The sequence below is a fragment of the Coturnix japonica genome, chromosome Z (assembly GCF_001577835.2).
Source record: "Coturnix japonica isolate 7356 chromosome Z, Coturnix japonica 2.1, whole genome shotgun sequence".
Classification (NCBI taxonomy): domain Eukaryota; kingdom Metazoa; phylum Chordata; class Aves; order Galliformes; family Phasianidae; genus Coturnix; species Coturnix japonica.
Window position 1 is genome coordinate 25,212,480 of NC_029547.1, and position 12,316 is coordinate 25,224,795.

At 35.4% G+C, this 12,316-nt stretch overlaps 1 protein-coding gene across 2 annotated transcripts in view; it reads left to right on the top strand.

Moving 5' to 3' along the window:
* Positions 1 to 12,316, top strand: part of UHRF2 (ubiquitin like with PHD and ring finger domains 2) — a 74,350-nt gene that overhangs the window by 59,070 nt on the left and 2,964 nt on the right. Inside the window, exons 9-14 of one of the 2 annotated variants that reach the window (XM_015848968.2) lie at positions 2,728 to 2,832; positions 6,563 to 6,669; positions 8,993 to 9,155; positions 9,650 to 9,787; positions 11,240 to 11,363; positions 11,734 to 11,897. In XM_015848968.2, coding sequence (XP_015704454.1) covers positions 2,728 to 2,832; positions 6,563 to 6,669; positions 8,993 to 9,155; positions 9,650 to 9,787; positions 11,240 to 11,363; positions 11,734 to 11,897 — 801 coding nt within the window. The remainder of the gene's footprint in view (positions 1 to 2,727; positions 2,833 to 6,562; positions 6,670 to 8,992; positions 9,156 to 9,649; positions 9,788 to 11,239; positions 11,364 to 11,733; positions 11,898 to 12,316) is intronic. The other variant, XM_015848969.2, reaches the window with a different exon arrangement.

A 12,316-nucleotide genomic window follows, 5' to 3' on the forward strand; every position in this document is an offset into this window, starting at 1 on the left:
GTTTGCAGCACGTATTTTTCACAGTTCTTGGTTTATTTTCTTGATAGAAAACAGAATAATGAAGTTGAAAACTGAGCTAATTGGTTCTTTCTCACCATAATGTGAATGCTACCATCAATACAAAGATTATAATTAATTACTTTTTTTTCTGTAAAATTATTCTGCTCATTATCCCAGTGATTTTAAGAGGCAAGTAATTGATTAACAGGTAAACACCGTTTTCATTCTTTGGGGTATTTTCTTGACCTCTCTATGTTTGAAGATTTTTTTTTTTTTTTTTTTCTGTGAAAGGAATTAAAGTAGTTCTATTTTTACTAGTTTCCATATTAAGCATGGTTTCATAAATAAGAGAGGTTTCTAAAATCAGGAAACAAGAAGCTTCTGAAGTAAACTGTATGAACTGAAAATCTCAAAACCGAGCTTTTTTGCTGCTTCAGCAGTAAAGTTTTGAGTTCATCTTTCTGTTAGAAGTTCCATTGGTGACACAGAAGTTGATGGTTTTCAGATCATTCTACTGCTGGTAGGGAAAAGGAACAGGATTAGATACCTGCTTTTGTCAGGAACTTGAGTAAGTATGATGATTTTGTGTATAAATGGAGATGTGTAGTAGAGGGCAAAAAGCAACTACCACTTATACATAACCATTTAATTTTTGTGCAAACCAATCCATTTTACTTAATATATATTTTAAAAAAAAAAAAAAAAAAGGGATTGAATTGTTTTCTGCATAGGCATTTAAACTGAACTTATGTATTTCTCATATGACCAGTATTCTTTATGTGAAACAGGCTTGTCTCAGCAGATCTATGAGAATTTAGAGACTGTAGTTTCTTTATTTTTTTATTTGCTTAGTTTTTCATGACACAAACTCTCTTTTCCCTAGAAGGAATTTGACTAAGTATTGCTTCTGAAGAGAGCATCTGAAGAGCATCTTTGGCATGAATTACTTACCAGAATTCATCTTTGGGGTGAATCACCTACCAGAAACCTAGATTTAATTTGATAAATCCTGGAAATGAAAGAAGGGAGGGAGGAATGAATGAAAGAATGTTTGATACAGCAGGAAAGAGGAGCGCAATAGTGAGGCCTTTTTATTCAACATGCACATAAATAATCTGGAAAAATTGGCAAATAACTGATAAAGTTAGGTGAGACTACAAAGTTGTCATGCATAGAAAGCATGGGGTGGGTAACAGTTTTAATTTCTTTTGAATTATATTGGGCTTTCAGCTTCTTTCATCATTATTATTTAGGAAAGATCTTCTAATAGATAGTTTTGAAAATATGCCATCTTAATGCCCAGTAGTGATGATGATTAAAAAAAAAAAAAGAAGTGAATCCAGAGTTAAAATATGATGAAAGGAGGGACTAGAAAAATAGCAGATACAATCATCAGCAACAATCATTAAATGAATAGAATGGCTTTGAAACCAACTGAACAAGACTTTCCACACTTGAAGTTAGCTAAAACAATGCTATGGAGATGAAGTTTGTAAAATCTAGTAGTACAGTATAATTATGGAACAATATAAATACAAACTATACAGACTAGCTGTAGTTCATAATACAAGCAGTACTCTTCTCCTTTAGGTACTATGGATTTGTGAATTCTTAAGTAGTTTTGGAAGCCAGGGCCACAGGCAGCTTGATGCTGAGAAACTATTGTATCCGTGTGTGTTTTTCATAATTTGCACAGCTGCCTTCTCTTATCTGTTGTCAGGAACAGAATTTTTTGCCATCTGGACATTTTGTCTGGTGTTCTGTTGTATGATGAATGTACAGGACTATATCAAAAGAATATAAACTCTTACAGAAGTTGCTTAAGTGTATTGAATGGGGAAAAGGTTACAGGATTGAGAGGTATGGAATCAGAAACAGATGAAGTCTAGATTTAAAGGAACATGGGGAGATATGAAGAATCCTAATTACTTTTCTACTGGGAGTTTTACTTCTGTTAATTGTAAATTTGCATCACATACTGAGAAAACGTGTAATTTAATATGCTATCCTCTTGTTAATTCATGAAGAGTTTTTAAAATGTAATTTGAAAATAGCAAAGATATGGTTAATACATAAATTTCTGTGGGAAGTGTATTCCAGCAGGCTTTAACTGATGTTGAAGGTTTATGTTACAACAGCAGCTTTCAGGTGGTCTGGTTGAAGCTTAGTTGCATATTCATAACCTGAGAGTAGTACTGATTGGATATGAGCTGTACTTTATTGCAAGGACTTCTTCTCTTTCATTAGGCGATATGACAGTATTCCTCTGAGTTGGTCACAGATTAGTCGGTAGCATATTACTTCAGTGGTACCTGACACAGTGATCTTTGCGTAGGTCACTGTGGCCTTCCATAATCAACAAATACATGATGTTACCAAACTTTGATTTTTTTCTTTCAATTTTTGTAAATGACTGTGCAAAGTCCAGTCTTAAATACTGCTTACTGAAAGAATAATGGAAGATTTTCACAGAAAAGAATGTGTGTGTTTTCACCTTCCAGTATCACTACTGCCACACATTTTCCTTCCTTTTTTGGTGTCCTTACTTTCAGCTTTTCTTCATTAAAAACTAATGAAATTCTCACTTTTAATAGCAGTCTTACATTAACTGTTTACATAGATACCCCTATACAATGTTTTTAAGCAGAAAGTTCGCTGTTAGAAGTGACTGTAGATGACTAATTAGTTGGATAAAAATGTTAGAAACTGATGTTTTTCTGTTGCCAGGTGAGCGAAGCAGGTGTTCACAGACCACATGTGGGTGGAATTCATGGACGCAGTAATGATGGAGCTTATTCACTTGTTTTAGCTGGAGGATTTGAAGATGAAGTGGTATGTTGTTTATTGAAGCAATGATTTTGCTGTTCTAATACACTAATGTTTGTAAAAATAGAGGATTATGAGCCTTCCTGCTTATACAAATATGACTGTGAGAAGAATGACCTCTGGTAACAAATCAGAAGTTCTCAGTTTTCTGAGGAGAAATATGCATATTTATTAGGGAATGCGTATGTGTAAGCCAAATTTTACATCATACAGGGTGGTTCAATTTCAGTGTGCTTTCAGGGCCTGAATTTAGTATTATTTAAAAATTTTAATGAAGTGTAAGTCTTACATTTTATGTAGACATGAATTTTTTTATTGCTTTGAAGTAAGATAGATGCCACATTCTATGGATTTTTTTTACATAGTGTGTTTATTTTAATGAAGCGAGAATAAAAAGTTTCTATGAAAGATTCCATGAAGCTTTGAGGACTCTTGACTCCTACTGGTAGATGCTTTCAGAACTTCTCAGGAAAGTCTCAGAAACTTTTATTATCATCCCTAAAGTTGCTGAAAAAATTTCTGGTTCAGTGTTAACATCTAAATAGAGCAACAAAAGCAATTGTATTGCTCAACCAAACAGTAACTGTGTCCAGTTTTCTTCTCCATACACTGATAAACACTTCTCTAAGAATAGATCACTGTTCTCTGCAACTGAATAATGTTTGTACAAGGGTACAATGTTTTGTACCCTTCCTACAGATCTCTTCCACAGGTGGGTTTTTGAATCATGCATCAGGAAAGGATAAAGCAGTAAGCAATCTGTTGTTTTGACAACATGCATAACTGGTAGTCACCAGGAGAAAGGCACAGGAGAAAGAAACAAGCATCTGAAATAGCATCGAAGTGCAACATATTTTTTTCACCTACCTTCTGATGCTGCTGCAGGATATTGTCTCTGGAGATGTCTTTTTGTTGAGCCAATCACAAGAGGAGGTACTCAGTGTTGGGGTATTCTAATATTTCCTTTGAGTCAACCCCAACCCAAGCTCTGGGACCTTGAACTGGTGAATCCTAAGCTGCTTTCTTAGTATGCTGAAGATATTTATTTGCTTTGAGTTGTGTTCTGTTGTTTGTTTGTTTGTTTTCGTGTTGATACTGATGCTCCCTTATTTCTTCAGCTATCATTATTCAGTTAATAATTGCAAAAATGTATTATAGGAAATAGAATTCATTGTCTCGTTTTCAGATAATGTCATTTTTATGCTATCTCGTTGGAAACTTAAGACTCTGTTTACCCAAACTTGTCTGCAAATGTTCTCAAATTGGGCCGTACTGAGTACTCTGCAGCAATGAGTTCTGTTGGTAAAGGAATTGACCTCAAGCTTGGAAAGGGGTATAGTCAAAGCTTGTGAAATAAGCATTGTTTGAAAGTAACTGTTATGTGAAGCTTCGTCTCATTTGTAATTAAATGAATGTAAAATATTTGCTTGTTAGTCTCTCTCATGTTTAATCTTGGATTTTAGTGACTCTACATTGGTTACCTGTTAAAGATACAGTCTTACTTAGCTTTCAAGTCTTAATTAGCAACCATAATGGGAACGTTAGCTTAAGAAGTTAGATAATTCTTTAAGAATTCATAATTCTAAAAATTATTTCAGAATAGACTGAAGCAGTTCCATTGGTGGTAACGATGCAGTGCTGGGATTGTAGTGTATTGCATACTTTAAATCCAAATGTGAGAAAAAATATTTTGTATCTAAAGACCATTTACTAACAGGCTACCTAGAAAGATGTGTTTTTTATTGCAAGTCTCACCTGGATTGCTTGAATCCAGTGTGAACCCTCCTGAAAGAGAGAAGTCGTATCCTAAACAATTTTTTTTGTATTGTCTTTCCATGCTCTGTTACCAAGGGAACAGTTCCTTGCAGATTTTCTCTCCTCTGCTTTATGCTACTGAGAATCCAACATAACAAGTTCATTACAGCCTTTACATTGAGAGTCTATCTGTCACCTGGACTGAATAAAGAGCTGAAAACCCTGTGTCTGATGCCATGAAACCTGCTGTTTTCAACTGCTGTCTTGTTTTTGAGGTTTCAGGGCCCAACTAGTTTGGTACCAACTTGTCTCACATTACACTGGAGTTACAATTCAAGTATCTCATTATACAAGAGACACTAAATATATTTATTCTCACTCTTAATTGTTATTCACCCAGACTTGGTACCTCTGATACTAAGGATGTACTTGACATAATCTGTTGGACAGTAGCTTCACCACTCACTTATTACTGGTGTTTCAACCTTGCGCAGCAGTTCCTATTCTGTGACAGTCTGTTATTCCATATTGTTGGCTACGAGTCCATGCAAGGTGCTAATGCTAAGAAATACATTTCTGCCATCATTTTCTGAATTTCATTGTCCTGTCTGTACCTACATTGTATTCAGAATTATTTTCACATTCTGATAAGCCTTAGTTTGTTGCAGAGATCCTTTCTTTCAAGTTTGACTGTTAGAACTATGCCTATGAACAACAAATGTGCTTAGATTCTTTCTTGCTCTGTTCTTATATTTTCATGGAAATGTTGGTCATACTAATATCATTAGTCTATTCCCTTCATAAAATTTTAAAGGATCAGTATAACTATACTAGTCCTAGTTTTTCCATTTTATCAAGCCATGAGTTTCTTGCAGGACTTCATTTTGCATGAAAACTAATAAAGTTAATTCTTATGATGTTAATCCTTTATTTAAATGCAGGAAATAAAATAAGAATGAAAATAACATTCTAATTCTGTGTGTAGAAACACATGTTGGCCAAATACATCAGCTTGGTTTCCTCAACTTTGCTAAAACTTCTTATTCAGTTCTGGGCATATTCAACAAGCAAGTCCATCTCTGTTCTTATTATTATCATCACAATCATCTTTGTGTAATCTGCACGTTCCTTTTGCCATTATTTATTTAGCAATCATTGACAAAAGACCAAACAGCTCAATTCTATGATATCTCTTTTTAAGCAGTTTATTTCACTTTGTTTTCCAATGAAGTATTAACCTTATACTATTGATTTGTGCTTTGTACAAAATTTGTGTCTCCATCACATATCATTTTAAATCATTCATCTTTCTAGACATTCCTGACTTTTCACAGGGTGATGTGAATTTCTGTGATATATTTCCTAAAGAAATTGTTTGATTTTGATCATTCTTTTTGTACGTGGCAGAAGAGAGGTTGATCAGATTCTCTTGGATTTAAAGAAAATTCCCAGTAGGAATTCTACTACACAACTGCCTCAGCTGAAAATGTGAATCTAAGTGATATTGACTTTTTACTAGTCCAGAATAGCTGGAACTATTTATAGACTAAAGCGTCCAACTTGAATTCAAGTACACATTGCTCTGACTTATTAGAACTCAGCTCCCTGCACCAGCTGAAGTGATCTCTCCAAGCTATTTATGATATATTTTGCAAACACTATATTCTTGTAAACTAAAAGAAGGCTCTACTTAGTGCTGCAGCACTTGCTAGAATGTGTCATTAAAGAAATATTTTATTTTTAAAAGTAATTTTTTAACGGCTGTAAATGCTAATTTTTTCAAGGCAGGCAAATTTTTTTTAATAAGGATTTTCACAAGTATTATAGGACATTGGTAGTGGAATAGAAATGGAGTATACTATTTGTCTGTCAGAGTAAATAGAGCAAATAAAGTCACTTTTTTTTTTTTCTTTTTCTTTTTTTTTTAAATTTATTTGCTTCAATTTGGAGTGTTAAAACCGGGGATAATCTTCTTGTACAGGATCGAGGGGATGAATTCACTTACACTGGGAGTGGAGGTAGAGATCTTTCTGGCAATAAAAGGATTGGAGAGCATTCATTTGATCAGACATTAACACACATGAATAGGTAAGTTTTGCAAATAAAATCAGGAAGTATTCCAAAACCTTTACTGGAGTGCTTTAATTAGAACAAACCTTCTATGACATTTATTTTGTTGTCTGTTGTACGTGCTACTTTGTGAAAGCAGTGACGCCTCTTGCTGCCAGGAGGTATTTTATCAAGCGTTATGTTTTGTTGGTTTCAAGAAACATCAGCATCCAAATGAAGTAGGTTGTTGTATTGTTGTTAGAGCTATTAGCCATGTTGAAACTGTCCCAACGTTTTCTTCAGGGGACCTTGTTTTAAGTTAGAGAATTTCGTCAAAGCTCCTGGGTAGAACTTCCAGATTATTCCAGATGTTTCTATCAGACTCATTTATGGAAGTTAAGTATGAGAGAATGGTCATTTTATCTTGGTAAAAGTAAAGTAAATAGTTAGATAGTCTGTACTTCCATTGTAATTTTGCAGAAAAAAATGAGATGCTGTGTTATTAAAAACAATGCTTGAAAAAGAGCGTTTATATCCAAAGAGATTGGCTAGATCTCTAGTTAAAGTATTTCTGTGCCCCTTAAAAAGACTGCATGAGTATAAGTGCATAATGTCTGTTAAGTAGCTGACCACGTAAGAACTGTGGGGTGCTAAGACAGACTGAGACATTAGTTTGCTAAACTTCCTTTTTGACGTGATGTGCTGCTGTCTTTCTGGCTTTTTGGTGGCATTTAGGGGAAAGAGAGGTAAAGCCAGACCTTGGATTGGAGAAAAGAAGGATAAAGAGAAAGTGATGTGAACAACAAGAAGAAAGAAAGGAAAATGGAAGGTTTAAGCAATGAGTTCACAAGCATTTTCAATGAACAGAGCAAAATTCCTTTCAGGAATAGAATTAAAAGCTTGGCTTCTTAGCATCAGCATTTCTCTGCTTTCAGCAAATAAAATATACACTGACAAAGAGGCTTTGCAGCATTATTTTCCATGCTGTACTCACGGAGTATAGCAAGGTGCTGCTCTCCATTACTGATTTTAATGGAAGTTCTCCAGTACTTTGGTGCACAGGATTATTGTGATTCCATATGCCAAGATCAGATTTGTTTTTTGCTTGTCCAGATATTTTTCTTTTCTTTCCTTTTTCTTTTTTTAGCTTTGTTTTTTATATGTAAGAAATAAATATTTTTAAGAGTCTACATTGTGTACCTCTGCCTTGCTGTTGTTTACAGCATGGATTTTGGATTTATACCAGTGCTGCTTATTGTTACTCCTGTTCTGCGATATGTAGTTTCATATGAGTCTGTTTTAGAAGGTTTTCAATCCCTGGTTTAATTAGATTGTGGCAACAGAGATACTGCAGCGGTTTGGTAGATATTTACACTGTTCTGCTACAGGTTTCTAGAAGGGGGTCTTCATATAGAATCATAGAGTCATAGAATGGCTTAAGTTGGAAGAGACCTTAAAGATCATCATGTTCCAACCCTCAGCCATGGGCAGGGCTGCCCCTAACCACATCAGGCTGCCCAGGTCCCCACCTGGCCTTGACCTCCAGGCATTAGGCACTGACAACCTCTCTGGGCAGCTGTACCAGTGCCTCATAGCCCTCTGAGTAAAGAACTTCCTCCTAACATCTAACCTAAATTTCCACCCTTAAACGCTGTTCCCCCTTGTCTCATCACTGTTAGACTGTGTACAAAGTCAGTCCCACTCCTGTTCACTGGCTTCTTTCAAGTATTGGAAGGCCAACAGCGTCTCCCCTGAGCGTTTTCCAGGCTGAAAAAGCCCAGAAATAGAGATGATGGGTAAAATAAATGATAAAGGATAAAATGCTTATACTTGAGTTAGTTGCTGTTATTTGACTCCTACTCTAACCAGCTCATATGCTGTATGAGGAATTTCAGTTACGTAGAGATTATTGGATAATTTCGTGGGTTTTTTTCTATATAGCATTTTTCATTGCATTCATTATTTTTATGCTTGTGCTTAAAAAACCTTAAATTCTGCTGTTATTGGGGAATAATTATAACGTTTTCCTTTATTTGTAATTTCTCTTACTTGTCTTAATACCATCCAGAAATGAGTTGTTTTTAAAAATGAAGGTTATTAAATCTGAAAGGAGGATTTTTTTATTGCATTTAGTATGTAATCTGAATTTTCATCTTGATCATTGGCAGCAAGATATTCTCTGTTCCTTTTTTTTAATCGTACTTGCATCTTACTGTTTCTATCAGTTCTGCAGTTGAGGATTATGCTTAAAAGTTCTGTGCTGCTTGATGAAGCATGAATAAATAAAAGAAATAGATACTATATAATTACATTATTTCCCAGAAATAATTTGTATGAAGCAATTCAATACATCTCTTTTTAGGGCATTGGCCCTTAACTGTGATGCTCCACTGGATGATAAAAATGGGGCAGAGTCTAAGAACTGGAGAGCTGGTAAACCAGTGAGAGTTGTACGTAGTTCAAAAGGACGACGGATCAGCAAATATGCCCCAGAGGAAGGCAACAGATACGATGGCATTTACAAGGTATTTTGGTTTCTACTTGGTACAACATAATGTTTTTCTAGAGCTATTTTAGGAAGTCTTGTTTGTCTTGCGTTGTTCTTTTAAGTCTGAGACAGCATTTTAGCTGTAGCTCACTCTGCAAAGAAGTGAAGTTAGTCGGAGTAGTGATAATAGAATGTAATCCATAATTGGTTATATGAACTCAAATATGTAAACTGTACATCTGCTTAACAAATGATATTCACCAATAGAAGTCAGATAACTTCCTCACTCTTTCCAATTGTGCTATAGTTTTCTGTGCATTCAGAATCTTCTCAGCATCTGAGATAGATACCACTGTGTTTATCCAAATTGAAAAGCTTTTGCAGGCATTGGAAGAGCTGCTTTATAATAATGTTTGACTTAGTTTTCTGATTTTTTATTAATTTGTTTTGTTGGATAATTAGCAAGTGGAAGAATAGGCACACATTTGGCTTGTGGAAAAGTAATAGCAGAAATTGTATATTTTTCTGCAGGTGGTGAAATATTGGCCAGAAATTGGAAAATGTGGCTTTTTAGTTTGGCGCTATCTTCTGAGGAGGGATGATGTTGAGCCTGCACCTTGGACTTCTGAAGGAATGGAGAGGACGAAGAAACTGGGTCTGAGTGTACAGGTTCGAGTCAGGATTACAGAACTGCTTTGTTTTATTCCCCTCAATTCAAGCAAACAAATTCCAGAAATAGAAATTGGTTGTATTAAATTACCCTTTTTTTTTTTTTTCCCCTCTACTTCACAGTGACAAAATCAGATAAGTTCAAAACGCACACAAAAATTGTCTAAAAGCTGGAAAAATCCTTTTAAATGGACAAAGCAGAAGGAATTCTGAATGAAGTTTTCTGCCTTAGCAGTGAAATACACACACACACAGACACACACACACAGAGGGAGAGATACACATATGCACAGTATACATATATGTATGTATATAAATCAAGAGTTTGAATCCAGTGATAATTGTCCCAGACAAAATATTTTCAAGTAATTGTTCTTACGGTTGAGTCCATTTGAGAAATCAAAAAAATATGTGCATTTGTATGTTTTTCTCTGCGTGTAGCTGAGGAGTTTGTACGGCTATTGTATTTCAGATGCAAAAATAAACTAGCCCTTAAGGACTCGTGCCTTGCAGACTCCGTGAAAGTTGGAAAAAATCACAATGATTTCTTTTCTTATCAATGCGATGGTTTATCATATAATGTATCATCATATTCAACTTTGCCTTTGGAGAAAACTTTGTGTAGTTTGTAGAATCATAGAGGCTGGAAGGGATCTCTGAAGATCTTTGAATCCAACCCCCATTCTAAAGTAGGTCCCATAGAGTAGGTTGCACAGGAAATCTTCTGGCCAGGTTTTGAACATAGCTAAAGAAGTAGACTCCACAGCCTCTCTGGAGAGCTTGTTCCATTGCTTTGTCACCCTCGATTAAGTTTTTCCTCATGTTTGTATGAAACTTGCTGTTTTCCAGTTTATCCCTGGTACCCCTTGTGCTATTGATGGTCACCACTGAAAAGAGCCTGGCTCCATCCACGTGACTCTTGCTCTTCAGATGTTTATAAGCATGGTTAAAATACTCCCCTTGGCATTCTCCAGGCTGAAGCCCCAGGTTGCTCAGTCTTTCCTCCCAAAGGAACTCCAGTCCTCTCATCATCTCTGTGGCCCTCAACTGGACTTTCTGTAGAAGTACTCTGACTGCATTGAGCTAAAGAGCCTGGGACTGCACACAGTTCTGTTGTGGCCTCACCAGGGCAGAACAAAGTGGGAGGATGAACTACTTCAGTCTGCTGGCTACACTTTTTAACATACACCATTAAAAGGGCATGGATTTAGAAGTCAGTTTCCTTTTAATACAGTTCAGTCTAGATTAGATCCTTTAGCTTGGCTACAAGTTCTGGAAAACAAACACTACTTTAAAACTTTTATTCATCATGTAGGATTTTAAAAATGATTTTTTAATTATTTCAATACATTGTTGTATGGTTTCAGAGTCTTTCAGAAATTAGTCTTGTTCATATTTGGGAATTTTTGTATGCCAGTGGGTTTTGTTTTAAATCTGTGCTTTTTATTTTAGTATCCAGAAGGTTATTTGGAAGCCATGGCTAGTAAGGAGAAGAAAGATAAGGTTAAAAAGCAAACTGTGAAACAGGAGCCAACCAGCCAGAGTAATGGAAACCAAAAAAGGACAATTGATGATGGTATTTCTTTTTATTTTTTAGCTTTCAGCAGCAAAGTCTGTCATGTTTGTTTATTGAGCCAGTAGCATGAAAGCTTCACAAAAGCATGAAGTTATTTGGAATACTAATATAAATTGTAGCACACATTCTAAAATAAAGTAGCAGCCTAGGGATCCTAAGATTTTATTTAGTGCTTGTAAGGCTGTTTTTCTTTAAGCCTGGTAGGAAAATGAGCAGATGACTGTGCAGCCCAAACCAATACTGAGCTGAAGTGAGTTTGAATAGGCATTTGATTGACACATTTTGTGGGTTTAGAATCAAGTTTGCCTTCCCTTTTATTAATTTAGACTAACACAATGATATTGCTGTGTTTGATGGTCATCATCTTAAGCAGGTATTGAGGAACCTACAAATACACCTAAAGCCATGAGAATGGGAGATGGAGGGAAAGGAGAAGCTTTTCAGCTGACCCAAGAACAGCAATGGCTGATCAGAGAAGACTGTATGAACCAGAAACTGTGGGATGAAGTACTTGCTTCTCTTAAGGAAGGACCAGTATGTTTGCTGCATGCTTAGATTCTTTTTATTTTTTACTTTTCTTTAGAGTGCTAGGAGAAATCTTTAGTCTCTCTTAAAACATGCTAGTTAAATGGTTGATGAATACAGATTGCTTTTAGCATTGTTTTTATTTGTAAAGCTTAGATGTGAAGTTATGTTGTTATAGCAATCTAATACCAAATCCTTGTAGGGTTTGTTGTTGATGACTAGGTTGGCACCTCCATGGTAGTGTTCTTCTTTCCCAAAAAACATTTGAAAGTGCTTTTTTCCTCACATTATGAAGTTAGAACCTTTTGTCTGTTTTCTATTCATTGTCTGTAATGATTAAAAAGAATTTCAGCTGAAAATTGTTTGTAAGCATGGTTTTTAAAAAGGAGAAAATGGTAATCTAAGAGCAGTTGAGTTACTGAAAAGTC